This window comes from Neospora caninum, chromosome XI (genome assembly GCF_000208865.1).
Source record: "Neospora caninum Liverpool complete genome, chromosome XI".
In the NCBI taxonomy this organism is placed as follows: Eukaryota; Apicomplexa; class Conoidasida; order Eucoccidiorida; family Sarcocystidae; genus Neospora; species Neospora caninum.
This window is the reverse complement of record NC_018397.1, coordinates 2539623-2557335: the sequence shown is the minus strand read 5'-3', so window position 1 is coordinate 2557335 and position 17713 is coordinate 2539623. Positions and strand designations below refer to the sequence as shown.

Below are 17713 nucleotides of genomic sequence, written 5' to 3'. Positions count from 1 at the left end.
CTACGGTTTCACTGGGCCTAGAGAGAAAGGTCGATAGCCCCCGTTGCTGCCACTCTGTCCACGGCCAGCTGAACAGAAACACAAAGATCGGCGCCCGCTGATTGTATATACATAAATATACATATATATATATGGCAAAAGCGAGGATTCAGGAAACCACCGAAGCATGCCGAGTAGATTTGCGTGAAAGGGTAACCTCGGGTAACTTCGCAAGGTGGAGGCACACAGTCTGTTGCAAGGAACGTGTGTGTCTGTTCCCGAGGAACGTCCATCAAGACGGGCTGCAGGCTTACCAGATCGGCTGTCGTCGGGGATCGAAGACAGCGAGGACGCTAACGAGGTGCGTCCACCCCCCGGGGGACCTGCCTCCACAGTTTTCAAGACGTCTTCAATTTCTCGGTTTGTCGTCCGCGAAACGAAGCCCTCCATCTACGAAAAAACAAAGCGTCACACGGTTTTTTCCGAGAGCTCTCTCGTGCCTACACCGCTAGCGAATTCTGAACAGATACTTCAGTATCGAAAACTGTGGCCACACGGACGCGGTACACTCGGGGCCTGCAGGAAGCATGTGCACGCGGGTCCAGATTCTCTGTCTTCCGATTCAAAATCCCCTCAATGCCGTTTCTTACCTTGGTCCGCGCGTCAAGAGACCCGCAAACTCGGCGCAGCGTCGCTCCATCGAAGGTTCTGCAGGGGAAAACAGAACAGAAGCACTTCCAGTTAGGAGCCTCCTCTCACAGTGCCGAAAGGAACCGTCCCCATCTCGAGAAGGTAAGCCGCGGGACAGCAAAAACAAGACGCGACTCACCTGTGCAGCATCGTGAGAGCCACGCGCGCCGCCACGCGCACATCCGGGGAAGCTTCAGTCGCCATCTGGAGAGGGGATGCGAAAGCAGATTATTCCCACACAGCATGTGAGAGAAGGGAACGGGAAAAGAACACACGCGCCGCGGTGTCGCGTTGCGTTTCAGCAGCCCCCATCCTGACGCAGACTGTTTGCATGTGCGTGGAAAACGTGTGCGAAACGAGAAAGGCAGCAGCCGCGTCTCGAGACTGGCGTCGAATTCAAGCCCAGACGCGCTTGCGGTGAAACTACGCGCTGGCAGGGGAACCTGCGCGGAACACTGGGAAGCCGTCCCACGAGGCGGGTCCAGCGGGACTTACATTCGAGAGAAGCTTAACGATTTGCGCGAGCTCCCCCCCACGTGCCGCCTGCTCACTGGTTCTTTGGAACAGAAGAGCGAGGCAGGACGCAGCCGTCGACCTCGCCCCTGGCTGCTTGCTACACACAAAGGCCACAGGACACCCGCGGCTGACAGTCCACGTTCCTCTTAGGTGTTGGATCGTGCCAAAGCTCTGGCACGACGGCAGTCGTTGAAAGAGAGCGGAGCTCCCCGCAACCCCTAACAGGTGTGCGTCTGCTTTCCACGCCATTTCTCTGCTTGCGTCTTTTTGCGAACCACAACCTCGGCGTTTCTGGTGCGCCGAAGAAGGCGCGCCCTGTCTATGCGATTCCCCTACAGAACTTTCTTTTCGCGCTCAGGCGACCCCGCGCACAACGCGTCAAAAACACATACTGGGGAGTCACTCTTCCCTGTATCATACACCCGTCCACCAGTGTCTTTTCTCGTTTCTCTGTGCCTTACCAGGGCGGGATGCAGTGAAGGAAGGCGTGTAGAACTCGCGACTCCGACGCGAACTGGCAGACGGTGGAGAGCACGCTGCGGACCGCCTCGTTGAGGAATTCGTTCGACTGGCAACACTGGCAAAGAGCGGGGCAGAGGGACAGGAGGGACACACGGACTTGCCCATCCCCCTTAGTTTTGTCTTATGAATCAAGGGAACCCAGTGCGTCTTCCAAGGCTGCTCCTCTCGCACGTCGACCTGGGGCGCGCAGACTGCTCGATCGGAACTCACACGTACCTTCTTCATGCAGAGCTCCACCACCTCCAAGACCCATGGATCCTGTCGACACGCAGAGAAGACACACGGAACGGAGCAGAGTTGCGCACGCCACCGCACACCCTTCCCTGGGCGAGCTGCGCCCTGTGCGTTCCCTGGCCGCTCCAGCGAGTCTGCAGCGGCCTTACCATTCTCCGCTTCCCGAAGAAGAAAAGGTCACTGAGAGTCAGGCAGGCGTTTTTCGCGACAGTGGACCGCGGGCTGGCCAGCCACGCCAAGATACCTGCGAGTGCTTGCCTGAGAACATCTGAATAAGAGAACGGAAGGACACGGAAAAGCACTATCGCGCTCTGGGGCGCGCGTGTGTTGAAAGCCATTGTCCTGCGCGCTCGTGGATTTGTGCATCGCCGAAGTCTCGTGACGCGATTTGCTGCCACGGTTGTCCTCAGTGTCGCGAATCCACCCGTCAAGAAGGAAGCGTGGGTTTGCCTTGTCGATGCTCTCACCCTGTGTCAGGGAAGCAAAGTGGAACTTTGCGAGGCGCCGGACGGTGTCCAGAGTTTCGATCTGTTCCGTCCAGTCTCCCTTGGTGACTTCGACTCCGAGACGGGGCAGAATCGTTTCCTCGATGGTCTTTAAGCACGGGGGCTCATCGAAAGGCTGCAGGGACAGAAAACGCCGACACTCCCGACCTCATGTGCAGCAAGGCCTGATGCGCGGAGAGCCGCGTCTCCGCCTCTCTGTTCTCTCGAACGTACCTGCAGATCTTCGTGAGTCCGATACCGCACAGCTCCTGCACTGCCCACGCTCGAATGCGAACCGAGAGGCTTCCGTTTTCCCGTCGCTGCGCCAGGTCCCGTTCGCTCTTCAGACACGCCTTTTCGCGAGCGAGGGGAGCTGGCGGAACTCGCCACAGACGGCGAGCGTGCGGACCGAGCTCCAGTCGCGAGGCCGCGTCGCGAAGAGGCCAGGGGGTTGCGCAGCGGTTTCGGCGGGTGACGGAGCGGTCCAGAGGCAGAGTGAGACTGGGAGAGGTCCTCCATCGTGGCGTCCACAGTCCCTTCTTCAGACAGACACCGGCGCGAGAGAGAACGTGACGCAAACCGCTGCATCTGCGGCCTCCGTTCAGGCGCCAAAGGACGCCGCCGTCGGGCGCCGCTTCCGTCTTGCCTCGCCTCTGGCGAGAGACTGCTCTGTGAGAGCTCGCGCGAAAGAGAAGCGTCACTCCCTCTTTCGTCCCCTGGGTTCTCTCCTCTCTTTGTTGCGACGCCAAACGCTGCCTGAACCCGACAGCGACTCTCTCCCCTTCCGCTCTCTGGCCACGTCTCCTCCCTCTTCCACAGCGGCTGCTCCCGGCCCGAGTTCGCCGCATGCAGGCCGTCTCTGGCGCGCACTCTTCTCTCGAGACCTCCCCTTTTCTTCTCGCCGTGGTCGGATTCGCCGGAGCCGCCAATGTCCCTGCGTGCCGGGTAACCCGACTGGTCTTCTCGCAGTGTGCCCCGTTTGCCCACAGTCGTCCTCTCGCTGACGCATGCCTCGGCAGTGTGATCTGAAGGCGCCCTTCGAGCAGCGATCGAGACGCCCATGTTCTCGATGGGGGCGCCGCCTCTCCTCAGTGGTTCCGGTGGATTCTGCGGTCCACGGCCATTTTCGCGGCGAGCGTCCGGCCGTTCGCCCGTTCGAAGTCCCAACTGCTTCCCTTCGTGTCCAAAAAGGCGAGACGAAGCGCTACTCCCTTGGCTGCTGTGCTGCGCTGCGCCACTCGCGGATCCCGCACTCCCGCTCGTTTTTGCGAGGGATCGGCTGGTGTACAGACAGCTCGAACCGGAAACTGGAAGGGTGGCTGCTGAATGGGTGTGCACGCCGTGAGCAAAACCCTGGTAGTTTTCAGCTTTCCTGCTTTGCGGCGCGCGAGACAGCGACGAACTCGAGAACGAAGAGCTAGAAACGCACGACGTGGACGTGGCTGCAGAATGCTGTCGGAGCTCACTGAGTTTCGCGGAATCGGCCGCCGCATGCAGCAGTGACGGCGAGCTTGATGAACTGAAGAAGCCGTGGTGCGATTCCAGATTTCCAAACCGTTTGCAATCCTCCACGAGCCGACGGGCGCGCAGAAACCTGAGCCGGTTGCTCTCTTCTGACTCCTGTAGACAGACAGTGACAAACGCGGAGTCGACAATTAAGAGGGAAGATGCGGAGTGCACCGAGCGCAAAGGGGAAGCAGTTCTGGCGCGCGGCGTCTTCCACAAAAAACTGAATTGTCTCTCAGGGTGGCGCAACGCAACACACTCCCTTCCGCACTGAGCCGCCTTTTTACCGATATCCGAGCAACTGCCAGTGAAAAGTCTGGGTCCCCCATTCTCCCCTCGCAACACCAACTCTAGACCATGGAGACAGTTTGCAGTCGTTTCGTCTATGCAACGAACTTGTGTCCACTCGCGTCCCTGTCACCGCTGACTCACACACACTTCCAGACTCTGTGCACACAGTCTAAGCACTCGCGAAAGGACGGCTGCAGCTAGCCACATACACCGTCTCTGCGCGGTGCACAACAGACGCTCGTTCCACGTTCCGGTGAGGACCAGACGGGTTATGGACTTCTTGCCCGCCTCTCCTAAGTGCATGCGACACGCGGACTCCGACCTCCAGCCTTTGGCTGTCGTGCGTTGGCGCCTCCGCGCTGGATACGAAAAACACACCTCTCACAACACACACATATGCATGCGAAAAGGCTAGGCTCTGGCTTCTATGCGGCCACGAATTCCAGGGTGTTCTCCGGCGAATGGCGAGACGCTTTGCCCGAGTTCAGTGAGCACGTACCTCCCCAGAGGCAACGCTGGTGGCGACGCTCCCGCTTCGGGTCTCTCCTCGACTTGCGCTGCCTTCTTCGCGTCCTCGGCAACTTCGGCTTTGTAGACGGTCACCGGTCGGCTCGACAGACGCGAGACTCTCCTGGACCCATTTCGAGCGTTGCGCCGTGGCTTCGGTCCTGTCCAGCGCGTGCCCACTGGGCAACTGGTCTGCGAAACGGGTTTCAGGATGGAATGAAGGCGTGTCTCCCTGAATCTCTGCGACCTCGCCGCCTCGCTGACTGCCCGTACACCACTGGATCCGTTCGGCTCCCTGGCTTCGTCTCGACTGGTCGCCGAGACACTCTCCAAGAGTCTGGCGAGTGGAGCGAGAATCCGACTCCAACGCGTTCGTGGGCGGATGCCAAGTGCCTGCGTGGTTGTTGGGGCCAGCTGGGACGCTCGGAGTCTCCGCCCAGAGTGTTCCTGGTGCACCAGCCTTGCTGGCACTCCGCCCTTCCTGGTAGTAGTCGCCCTCCCTGACAATTTGGTTTCCTCTGTGGCCGTCGGCTGCGGAGGTGTCCGGACTCTGAAGCAGGCCTGCGCCCTCTAAGGTGCGCCATCCAGTGCTCAGCCTTCGTTCGGTGTCGGCAATCAGTTCTTGCGTTTGCCGTACCAGGTGCTGGACTGTTCGCAGGCGATGTCGCTCCTCAGGATTCAGCTGGTCCTGCAAGTCTGCGGGTCCGGAATTGAGCAAACCTGCTTGTGGCAAGAGGGGCTGACGATCCTGCGGGCCGGAAGCTGCCGTTACCCACAACGCTCCAGTTGGTTTCTGAATCGACGAGGAACTTGGCGCAGAGAGAGGGTCAGCTCGGGGGGTGCACTGGCTGCTGGAAAAAGGGCTGGGAGCGCTACTCCCCCTCACGTTCTGTCCCTCTGCTGGCCACGAACTGCCGGAGGCAAAGCCCTGGCCAAGCGACGCATACGCTGTAGATACACTGCGTGCGGGCTCTGGGGCGCACCCCCCCTGGCCTCTCGACCCGAATTGAGCGTCTTCGCGTGGATGCTGAGGAGCCCACAGGTGGGTGTGTTCGAAAGTGCTGAACGCGCGTGGGCGTTGCGGCGTGAGCGTTGCAGGCAAACCCAGAACAGGCGGCGCGTCCCGCGAAATTTGGGGAGTTGGCGGCGAAGGGGAGTGCGCGAGACGGCGAGGTGCACCAGGTGAAGAGACACCTGCCGGCGACCCCGCGACGAGGGTGTTCGCCGTCAGCGAGGGCGTTGCCAACGTTGGCGAGGTGAAGTACACTGTCTCTGCAACTTGGCCTGGATTGCCGACCTCCAAACACCTGTCATTCACGAATTGGACAGGGGGTACGTGGGGCAAAGACGGTGTCGACACGCGGCCCTCGTCGCCACAGAAGGATTGAGGAGTCAGGAAAGGACTCGAGAAAGTGAATCCGCCTTCGCTCCGAAGCGGCGAGGCTTCCCAGCCAGCTCGAGTGGCATCTACACTGGTTCGAGGATCGTGGACAGAAAACACCTCCGGCGCGCTACTGAGGCGTGGCTGAGCCGAAGCCAGGGCGGCCGGGAAAATTCCAGAAAAACCCGGCGAGTCTGCAGGAGGAATATCCCGAGGCGCCGTCGAGGTCGGCGACGGCTCTTGGACAACAGTCCCTATCGGGAGGGGCGACAGACCACGGAGGTGCACAGGATGCACGTCACCAGAATTCGCGACCAGAGTCGTCTGAGCCGTCGAGTAAGGTTGGCTGCGCTGGCCGACAGGTGCCTGTCCTGCCGCATTCACTGGGCGCAAAAAACAGCCGCCAGAAGGAACGTAGTCTGTTGAATGCGGCGTCGCTGCTGGAGACGACGAAGAGTGCTGGGCAGGCTGCCTCGGTGCGGATACAAATTGCTTGATACTGGGACTGTGGGCTGAAAGACGCTGCTTATTGACCACGACACACCCACCGCCTGCAGGTGGAACGACAGGAATATCAGGAGAGAACTCGCATGGCTGACGCGTAGACACGTTCACTGCCTCCGAGCCTGCGTAGGAAGCAAACGAAAGAAAATAGGGGTTCCCACCGACAGAGAGAGACGCTCCAGACTCCACAGGAACGCTGGGAAGAGGACGAGGGCGGAAGGAAATGCAGGCTGCTGGATTGGTTGGGGGTAACGAAGATCCCTGATACAGCCCATTCTCCTGTCCACTGTTCTGTGGATATTTCCAGTAGAGAGTCGCAGGCCCGTGAGCCCCCATTCTTTGGGGATTAGAAGACGTCATGGTCGGAAAAAGTTCCCTCTTTGCTGTTCGCGGGCAGCCCTTGCATGAATTAAACACTTTCAGTCTAGCCGGACTGGTCGAGTCATGATCACAACTGGTCAAGCACAGTAGAACTTCACTTGTTTCAGGAGACTGAAAGCTCATTTACAGGCGGAACGCCCCAGTAGACAAGCTTATCGAACTGCGGATCTTTTGACAGTCATGAGTCTTTTATAATCCGCTGCTTCTGCCACGAGTCCTCAGCCAAGATTCGAACGCCAGCGGCAATTTGGACGGGGCACATGTCACGACTACACGCAGAGGAGTAGGCACAAATGGGCACGTTCCCGATTTCTCTTGTTCTTTTGACGGAACCTCAGGGAGTTTCTCGCTCCACTACACAAAAACAGTTACCCACAGATTCCCAGCGGATCAGCGAGAATTCAGCTGTCAACAAATTCTCTCCGGGGCTGTCACTTCCCGTGGAAAAGCTGGCACTCTTGTTGGGGGTTGCGCGTTGTCTTGTGGGACAGGAAAACACCCTTTGGGTCGGTGGAGCTGCAAATGAGCTTGCGAGCATGCGCCTTTGAATATCAGGAAACATGGAGTAAAACGGAGCCTTCTTTTATTTTTTAGAAATTTAGGGTGGTTCTACTTGCGCCTTATCCTTCTTACACACTTGCGTTCCATTTTCTTTGCAGGATTGGCGAGGGGCGTTGTCTAACCGGCGTTTTGTAGTGATCGCGAGGTTTTAAGGCAACGGGAAACAGCGACTGTGGAAGAATCATGCATCTGAAACCGATGCGCGAAAGAAGTGGACTCAGGAACTTGGCAATTCATGAAATCCGCACAACTGCAGCTTTACCACTTTTCTGGTTGTGATTGGCTTCAAACACGAGTAAGCCTTAGAACTATGCGGCACTATTTAGCAACAGGACCTGTCTTGGCTAGACACACAGGCGGCGCCAGGTTTAGGGTAACCAGAGGGAGCGCTGCTACCGATGACATCTTACTTCTGTGTTAAAGAGCACCAAAAACACTTCTTTCTTTATGGCAACAGAGGTTAAAAGGGAGGCCCTCTCCGAGCAAGAAAAACTGAACGGAAGCCATTGCTAGACACAGGTGTGCTCGCAGGTAGAGAGTCTGGTCGGGCGTGATCACCGTGCCTCAACAGGCTCCGTTTTCGAATATGACAGCAGGACGTAAGCACGTGTTCCCAGCACCAATATCCTGTGCATGTGCCTGTAAGGGAAGGCGTGGGTCTTTAGAGGAGCTTACCCGTGCGCACAGAATCGTTGTCGTTGGCGATTCGTTTCTTCTGTTTTTACCATTGACGAGTTGCTGCTCTCAACTGTGAGACTAGCCTGAGACTTTCCGTAGCGGGTACGCCTTCCAGGCAGGGCCGGTAAAAAGTCAGGAACAGTTATAAAGCTTACGCCCCACCTAAAACGCAGCACAATTTGGGAGACTCGTGCCTGCTTCAAGACACGTCAGCGTTGGAGCCACAGTACCCGGTCTGCAATCGACAGTTGTGCCCTCGTGTTTCCCACAAACACAAGCGAAGGCCATCATTTTGCAGAGCCTAGGATGTATAGGGAAAAGCTTCTTGTGCCCATGATGAGTCAGGACTGCTGAACCGGATAAGTGGCAAGACGCTGCGCACAACGCGTAGTGCAAATCTTGACTCATGAATACAGTTTTCTTAAGATGTATCCTTTGACCGTCAGACGCCAACTATGGAATAAAATCTTGACTTCTTTTCAAAGCGAAGACTCTATTTTCAAGCAGAAAACCGAAGCGTTGCAACCGCTGTTGGCGTGTATGTCGAACAACTGGCTGCAATTTGCTGGGCACTTCCACACGCCTACCCTGGAATCTACCGGTCTTTTTTGTTTCAGGATTCGATTTTCTCCCCTTCTCTGTAACAGTCTACCAAGATGTTTAGAATCCTTATATGTACCCTGAAGTGCACTGTATCGTTTATATTGCATGGATATGAATGCAGTTGACCGTCAACGGGGTACGTGTGCTAACATATATCGGGGTCTCAATGCGCTTGCTCGCGGGTTTCCGGTGCCCCGAATCCGCTATTTTGACGGTGAGTGCACGCTCCTGACACAGTATATCCGCTTCCTACACCATCAAGTATATGTACATAAAAGTTCGTTGGAGAAAAGCTTTAGGCCCGATCTTCTGTTGAGGCAGTTCCTCAAACCGGCTGTGCGAGTTACTCCTACTGCTATGCGTCCTGTACGAGATCCGCTTCCCGTTTTTGTGGAGGACTGTAACGGAAAGGCTCATGACAGGGCACAATCTTGAAGTTTTGCTGGCTTCAAAAAGCCTTCGGACGTACAGGGGTATCGTTAAGGAAACATGACTGTATAGCTCTCCTTTGCAAATCTTTCTTCAAGTGAAGAAGCATACTATGCTTTCAAGAAATTATGGGGGAAATACATATTCAAGACTCCTCGGATTGGATGTCCTGTTTTGTAGAATAAAGGAGGTGGCTTTCACCTCTTCCACGTGATGAGGAGCGTGGGCACCTTCCATAAATCCACATTCGCTCCTGTGGCAGACGAACACTCTTAGAAAAAGACGAAATAGCAGCTTATCGAATGGTCGGCCCTTGTCCGTAAAAAGAAGGGTCGATCCTCCGTTCGCATCGTTGGTAAGTTAGACACCATTCTCTCAACGCGTTACTTTTACAGGCCTAGTACAGTTACAAGGTTTTACTTCAGCACACTCCGCGGCGACGGGAACCTGAGTTCGAAAAAGCATGGGAAATGGGGTGTCTGGTACTGAGGTGAGGTGACAAATTCAAGCTCCCTGGATCACATTCATAGAGGTCGAGTCCTTTTGCTCTTTTCGAGTGTGCATGCGTTACGGGAAGCCAATTTCGGGGGGGGGGGGGGGGGGGCTACCGCTAATGATGCTTCTGGCGTCCCTCAGGTCGCACTGCATCTATCCAATGCAGCGCCACGGGAAAACATTTCTCAGTGTTGGCCCCAAGCCATAGCAAGAAGTGACATACGCACACATGGAAAGGCTTTGTAACCGCCTTACATGTAAGAGGGGATCTTGTGACTTCCTTGTACTGTCGACGTGGAAAGGGATCTAATATTCTTGACGCTGACCTGGGGGCGCCGCCCAACGCAATGCCTCCATCAGAAGTCGCAGTAAATGTGGCTGGCTGTTAGCTGACTCGTGGGAGGGGCGGTAGGATAGTGGTACGTGCCGCCACAAGCCGCGGTGCGTCTTTTTCCAACCATCTGATGAACAAGTGAGCAAGCAGATGGTGCGCCGAGTCTCAGATACTTTATTCTGTACCATTTTGACGAGCTGTGTACAACAGCGAGTTTTTACTGTGTTCTGTTTGGAAAGCAGGAATCAGGCCGCAGTTGAGTAACCTGAAAACTCCACGTTCGCGACACATTCGCTCCCTAAGAGAAACAGAGGAGACGTATCTTCATTCCCTGGCTCCGCGATCTGGTTTATTCGCGTCTGCACCGCAGCCTTGCGTTGATACAGAAACCAGCGGTTCTTTGTGGTTTTTTTTCTGCGCCTGGCCCGCTGACAAGTTCGACCTTCTGTAGGCTTCCTGGGTCTGACTTCATTGCGCAGGGGGCATCGGCACTCTTGCTCTAAAAGCAGTCGTGTACTGGTTGCAGGTTAGAGTGTATCCTCGAAAGGAGTGAAACTATCCACGATTTCTACGAAATAATTAACATGTCTGCATCTTCTTTTCGAGCAACACCACAGACTGCACTGAATACTGGACTCTTGGGATACTTCGACAGCACGGACCAGCCGAGTTTACTAATGCGTTGAGCGTACATGTGGACGCGTCTGGATATGCGTATCAGAATGCATCGATATTAATCTACACTGTAGGATCTTAAGATAAACATGAAACTCTATCGCGGCGCACCGCCGTCAGTGTTCTTGGGCACCCCCAGAGTGCGTTTACTGCACCAATAGCAGTATCCAAACGTGTAGCTTTATGAAGTTTGAATGTTCCGGCTCTACTGTGGCTTAGGTTTTGAGTTGCTCTCTGTTAGGGGATTGCTTCACCTTTGTACACTCTACGGAGACCTGGTCCCCCAGTCATAAGACAAAACCGTGCTTTAACGGTAACTACGCTACCGTAACACGCGTGCGCATACACCTGAGTTGTGTGCCGACGCATGTTGAGTTGATGCAGTACGCAGGTAGCGCAGTGCCGTACGGAGAGAGACTCCAGAGGCCATTCGTTTACATGCCCTGTATTTTAAAGAACTCTCCTCGTGTACATAGAACCTTTTGATTGCCGGTAAAATCCGCTAGGCAGACACACGCATGGAATCCCGCAGCCTAGAAAATTAGCGTTCCTTTGATATAAAAGGCTCAGCACTCCTCCGTAGTCACACCAGTGTCGGAGAGAACAGATCATGAACTAGGTGAAACTATTGACAAGCTCTCCCGTTGGCTCCTAGTTGACGATGTCCACGTCCTTTATAGTCACGAGGAAGTGACAACAACTATTCGTTTCTTCCGGGAAACGTATCAAGTTCTTTTACCGACGGCTTTCTTCCACCCATTGCGCTGTTTTCCGAATCGCTGAACTGTATATAGAGGCGTGCCAGCATACACCTGCCTCGTCAGAAAGTGAACAGAGGGGATCCAAGAACCGCGGAGCTTTAAATGGCACAAGTGTGTAACAATCCCAACGGCAGCTTTCAGCCTTTGCCGCCGCCTCACACCGTTGTACACCATATGCAAAATACGCAAAGTTTTCGATCGGACTTGCACACCCGCTGCAGAAACTGGCGGGTAAAAGTCATCTGTCTCCGCAAGGACCGTCTTGCACTTTTCCCCTCATTAGCACAGCTGCAGAATGCTATCTTAGGGAGCGAGCTGATAAGCCACAGTCGGCCCAAATGTCTAATCCATCTGGTATCCTACTGCAACTACCTTCGTGATAACCCTCCTCTGTGGCATTGCTACACTTTCTGATAGCGCTTGACTTGCACAACGCCAGCCTCGGCCGCTTCGGCACGAAGGCTCCCTCGCTTCTGCGGCGACAGGACTTCTTCGCGCCCATCCGAACATATTATTCTCATAGGTTTCCTCTCCTTTTTGTGACTTTCCACATTTCCTTCTCCGAGGCCTTGCTGGCGCTCGCTCTCCTTGCCATCGCTTCTCTCGGCAGCCTCCACCACCTGCTGGCGATGTCTGTGTATTCCATATCGTTCACCCACACCATTGCTATCTTCTGCCCCCGAGACAGCCGCTGCGTCGTGCCCGGGTCTCTGAGTTTCCTCTGAAGACTTGGAGTCTGGGCTAACTGCAGAATCTAGACGCGTCACCACCTGCTCGACAGTTGGACCACTCAGCCCGTCTACACTCGATGAAGCCTCGACAGCCGCCAGCGCAGCCGCAGCTGCCTCCACAGCCGCAGCCGCCTGTGAATCCGTGAGCCACGCCATGGAGTTATCAGCTTCTCCGGACGCGGAGTCTCTCTCGACACCTCCGCCTGCCTGTACACCTTCGCCGTTGACAATCGGCGGCGCTCTCGTGAAGCGACCATCCTCACAATTGCCACTTGACGCACCGCCACTCGCCGGGTCCTTCGTTCCCGCTAACGCGTGTAGAAGCGCACGAGCAGCGCGGGGCGTGTACGGGAAGTTGTCGGCGGCAGCCGCGATGGACGCAAGCGTTGACTGGGGATGCTGGTGGCTCTAAACACAGCAGAGATTGGAGAGAGGTACACAGGACAGAGTGGGGATTGGTTTTCTGAGAAGAAGGCAGAGAAAAAAGACGACTGGCCGAGAAAGGTTCAGCTGCAAGGCAGACATCTGCCTCTCGGGCACATGCCTCAGTCCCCTTGCCCACAACTGAACAGCGCGTTTGCTGTTGTGTGTCGAAACGCAAAGTCACTCCACCTCATTTGCGGGGAGAAAACAGGATGAAAACGCAGTAAAGGACTCTGCCCCAAAGGCAGCAGAAAACGGTTGATTTCAACATTTCTTGGATGTACAGTCAACTCCGTGGCTTCTCAGGTCCGTGAGCAGATGTATATCTCTGTAGATCGTCCTTTCTGTGCAGAATGAGATGCACGTGATAGCGGAAGAGACACCACTTCCACAGAAACCCCTGTATATTCTTGAATGACCCACATCAGAGGGACTCGTAGACGAGTATGGAGAAAGCAATTCAACACAACACTTGAGTTCAAGTGCTTCCTTCTACAAATCTCCTTTCCTTCTCTACTTTCTGAAACTTGCGTTCTTGCATCTGCTTACCCCCTTAGCAAGGAGAGCGAGACCGAGTTCGAACGTGCCCGCTTGAGTCCGATCGCCAAAGACAAAGGCCAGTTTCCGACTAGAAAAGTCGAGAACCACGATGAACTGGGGAGGGTCGTCTTGATTCTCGTCCTCCCTGTCTGGCGCCGCCCTCCTTCCTCTCCTGCTCGAGGGGATCTGCGCGTAGGTCGGGGTAGAGGGGGTCATCACTGGTACACACAGGCCGCCGTGGGAAGCCTGTTGACTGTCGCTTCGATTGAGAAATCGCAGATCGAGTGGCGGCAAATCGCTCGTCCTTGCGGCGACGTGACACACGGGACGCTTTCCTCGGGGGCTCGGAGAGCCTCTATCGAGAGATGGCCTTTGACTTGCTTTCCAACCTGAAGATCCAACTGTCGACGCCACAGTCAGGAAAACAAATTGACACGGGGGGATTGTGACAGACTGGCCGAACGGAAAGGTTCCTCCTTTTCCTGATGTTAGTCTGTATGGAATACACGGATATCTGTATGGACTACACGGATCAGATTCTTTTTGGCCTGGCACCTGTTTAGTATAACTGGATGAACGCTTTTTACGCCTGGGACCGACCCCGCCTCGTTGTGATGTTCCCCCCCCCCTCCCCCGGCACGCTTCACACAGGACTACCTCGGAGGAAAAGAACTGCCTGAGTGACGAAGGACTCTTTGACAACTGCGCTACCGCTGGCTGTATGCTATGGCAACGGTTTTGGTTGCTTTTCTTCGTCAAGAGGCCAGCACTGGAAAGGCATTCTTCCGTGCACACACACATCTTTTGGTCCTATGAGGACGACACGAATCTTGCAAACAGAAAGAGACGCTGCACTAACGCAGTGCAGACGGCATGCTCGCGGCGGAGTACGGACAACACCCCCAGAGCCGCAAGAACTATGACACACGGGAGCACTTTCTGTCGTTAGTTCGAAATGTTTAGTCTTCTGGCGCTCCCCCTGCGTGCCAAGAAACGCCTCTTTTCTTACCGTCCTCATCGCTGTAATATCTTGCCTCCGAAGCGCCACTCGAGCTGTTGTCCAAATCGTCATCCCGAATCGACTCCCCATCGTCATCGCTCGACTCTTCGCTGCCGAGCCAGCCCCGTCGCCTGTGTCTCGCCGACTTTGAAGAGGGCGAAAACGCGAATCTGCGTTCGCCGTCATCTTCCCCCTGCTGCTTCTCCGAAGCGCCTCTCTCGTTGGTGTTGTCAGATTGGACGGCTGCCTGCCTGCGCGAGAGTGTATATACAGCTTGGACCTGATCGACCGGAAATTCAAGCACGCGCCCATTGCGGATGTCCACTTGGAGGATTTTCAGGTCCGGGGACAAGCGGCAGTGCACCCACACATATTCGCGGGTAGAAGTCAACTGTCGAACCGTGACGCCTACGTGAACAGAGAAACAGAGAACAGACTGACGCAGCGCGGCGTGAATGTTTAAATGTCACAGGCTGCCTGACCGGCTAGGCCTCCTTCCACGTATCGGACCTCTGTTAACCCCATCTCTGGAGAAAGAGCAGCGTGCAAGATACTCGAAAGAACGCGTTTGTATGCGTTCTTGCATGCTCCACTGAAAAAACGCTTTTTTTTGATCCCTTCCTGCCTAGACGCCCTACACCAAGTTAGGATATGCTGTCCCCCCACTCGCTAGCCTCTCTGTTCGGACTCGGCCCGCACTCCGTGTCGGCATGCCGCTCCTGGCCGCGAACACCCGGCGAAACCTTTGTTCTTCCGTGCCTCCATCCCCCTCGATTTCCCCAGGCTGTCTGAGCGCGTCTCTCCCTCCTAGTTGTCCCGTTTGCCTACAGCCTCGCTTTCTCAAGCGCTGCCTGCTTACCGTCTACCAATTCGATGCAGAAGCAACAGAGCATGTTGTAGAGGAATTTCTTCCTCTCGGGGAGTGGAAGCGCCATAACTGATCGGGGGGTCAGAGGAACTTTCAGGGCCTCTTGGAGGCGCGCCTTCGTCTGCTGTTCAAAGCCGAAGTCTCTCTTGGGGAGGACGGAGCGCTGGAGTCCAACGAGCGCAGGATCCAGAGCCTCTGCGGCACGGCTTTGATACACAATTGCCGGGGGAAGAGGATAACTGAACGCGTCGGCGCCCAGGTCAGGCAGGCGGACACGCGCCCTGACTCGTTCCTCCTCAGCGTTGAGAGGTTTGAGGCTGCAGTCCATGACGGCAGCGTCAAGCGTCGCAGAATAGAACGGGCACCCCTGCGAGTTCGCCGATTTCCGTCGCGCTCGCGGGGAACCGTCGGCACGGAAACTCCCGCCCTTCCTGCTCCGTCGCCTGCTCGTCAGCGAACCCTCTCCGTGAGAACCCACAGGGAACCATGAGGAGGAGGAAGAAGAGGTCGAGGCAGTAGAGCAAGAACGATCCAGACTCGAGCGGTGCCCACACGGGGCAGGAGCCTGACCGGCGCCTCCAGACTCCGCAGTGCTGGTGCACCACGAAGCGTCGACGCCGTCTGGGCCGGCAAAACACACTAGAACGGACCCCGGTTTTCGCCTCTGTCGCTCGCTCTCTTGTTTGAGTTCCTTGGAATTGGATCGAATGAGCGATGTGTGGAAGTAGTTCCGAGAAGCCTCGATCGACCGGACTGTCGCGTCTGTGGAGGAGCCGACTGCAGCTGAGAGACCGCTGCAGAATTCCTCGGGAGACGAGAGGGCCGGAGAGGCGGTGGCACCGGATCGAGGCGCGCAGAAGATGTTGCCGCACAGGAAAGAGCTGGACGAGGACGCGGAAGGCGCGGCAGAGCCATCGATTTCAGATCCCACATCCAACGCCAGCTGCCGAGAAGAATAATCCCGCACAGCTTTGCTGCTCACTGGATTGACGCGACAGCGGTAGCCTCTGTCGTCTGTCGTGGCGTCGACCTCGACCGAGGGCTCCAGACCCCCAACCACGAGGCCCGCACCTGGACGCGAACGGGCGCGCGGGGGACGGGTTCCAGAGGCGGGAACAGCAGAGGACGAATCCCCATCGCGAGACGCCGGGCGAAAACTGGAGCTGTTGCTGCGAAGGCCAGAGAAACACCAGAGCCTGAGAAGCACTATGAAAACCCCCCCAGGGGAGCAAGAAGGAAGTCCGAAGCATGAACGAGCTCGGCCTGTTCTAACACGCTCGTCTACGCGAGGCAATCTCAAAGCCAGCATAATAATGGAAAGTAAGTGAGAAAGAAGTGGGAAAGATAACTGGAGAAGGGAAGAACGAAAAAATGACTCAGCCCCTGCCCTCTACAGCCGGGACCTTCCTGCGTCCAGATCTGGTAAGAACAGCCAGCGAAAAACGTGTAGGGGCAACCTCGCGCCTTCCCTACCAACCTCTCCGGAGGTCCAAAAATGTACATTCTACGTGCATGCAAGGGTGTGCGTGTGCATCCACAGATCCGAAACAAAAAGGCGCACGCAGAGAGGAATGTCATCTGCGTCCTGGACCTGTCTTTCTCGACTCACCCGCTGAAAACAAACCGAGGTCCGGCGGAGCTTCCGTCATCGTCGACTGGCTGACCGCCGAGCCAGCGGTGCTTGTAGGCGGCAAGCACGGAGATGAACGACTTCAGAGACTCCATTGTCGCATTTGTCGCGCAGGTTGCGGGCCCCGGCACAGATGGTCATATATGATCAATTCTGTGTCTTCGAATCGGTCTTCGTCCTCCGTTTGAAGCAAAAAGCTAGAGTGGAAAGACCCTGTCTGTCTACTGGGGTTGAAATCCAGCGTTGTTCGCCCCACCTCCCGCAGGAGCGAGCGGAAGATGAGGCGGTTCAGATTTGGGGCGGACAGGAAGACTGTGGGCGATGAACCGAGAAACATGGACGGTTCCAAAACGACGCGGAGAAGGCCTCTCCTAATCTCCACATAACACGGAAGAGGGGAGAGTTGTGTTCCAGAGGAAGGGAGGGTGTGTTCTGCCAGAGCGCTTTCGAAATTCTTCGAAACGCCATCGAGAACGGAGAACCCACTGCGTTCGATTCTGGGGTGTACGCCGCACTTCCAATCTATCCGACGATTCTCACCGAAGTCGATCTGTAAAGATGTCAGTCGAACCGACCACGCGCGGGTGGCGCGCTACGCCGGCACAACGGCACCAAGGAATCTTTGAGGTGAAAAACGAATTGCAAGAGGGGGTTCCAATCTTTGCACACGAATGTTTTTCGGCGATGCTCCTTTGGGGGGGAAAGCGAAAAAGCGTTTGTAGTTACAACGGCCTCTAGCCCCTCGGGGCGGGGTGATGGCACGACGGCTCCAAGAGGCTGAAACGCGCCAGGCCTCGAGGCGCAAAGAAGACAAGATTTTAGGAATTTGATTTCCTTGGGGCTGCCCCATGTATATTACAATGGCGAGGAAGCCACTGAAAATTCCCGGAAACCAGCGCCGGAAACGCCACGTCAATCTTCCGCTCTGCGCGTCGACACACCGAGAGCGCGTGAATCGGAGCACCGGTTCTCCTCTCTAAGCTGAAACC

At 55.9% G+C, this 17713-nt stretch overlaps 2 protein-coding genes across 2 annotated transcripts; both read right to left on the bottom strand.

Annotated features, from left to right (window-relative positions):
- On the bottom strand, positions 1-6951 carry NCLIV_056100 (conserved hypothetical protein; the record flags this gene model as incomplete). Its single annotated transcript, XM_003885165.1, has 12 exons — positions 1-68; positions 294-429; positions 630-687; positions 809-873; positions 1165-1282; positions 1647-1762; positions 1924-1965; positions 2091-2209; positions 2409-2562; positions 2661-3705; positions 3893-3945; positions 4723-6951. The coding sequence occupies 12 exons, from the start codon at positions 6949-6951 to the stop codon at positions 1-3; spliced, it is 4203 nt and encodes a 1400-aa protein (XP_003885214.1).
- A 4982-nt stretch (positions 6952-11933) lies between these two features.
- Positions 11934-16819, bottom strand: NCLIV_056090 (conserved hypothetical protein; the record flags this gene model as incomplete). Its single annotated transcript, XM_003885164.1, has 5 exons — positions 11934-12671; positions 13236-13444; positions 14236-14634; positions 15086-16263; positions 16704-16819. The coding sequence occupies 5 exons, from the start codon at positions 16817-16819 to the stop codon at positions 11934-11936; spliced, it is 2640 nt and encodes an 879-aa protein (XP_003885213.1).
- Positions 16820-17713: the final 894 nt, after the last annotated feature.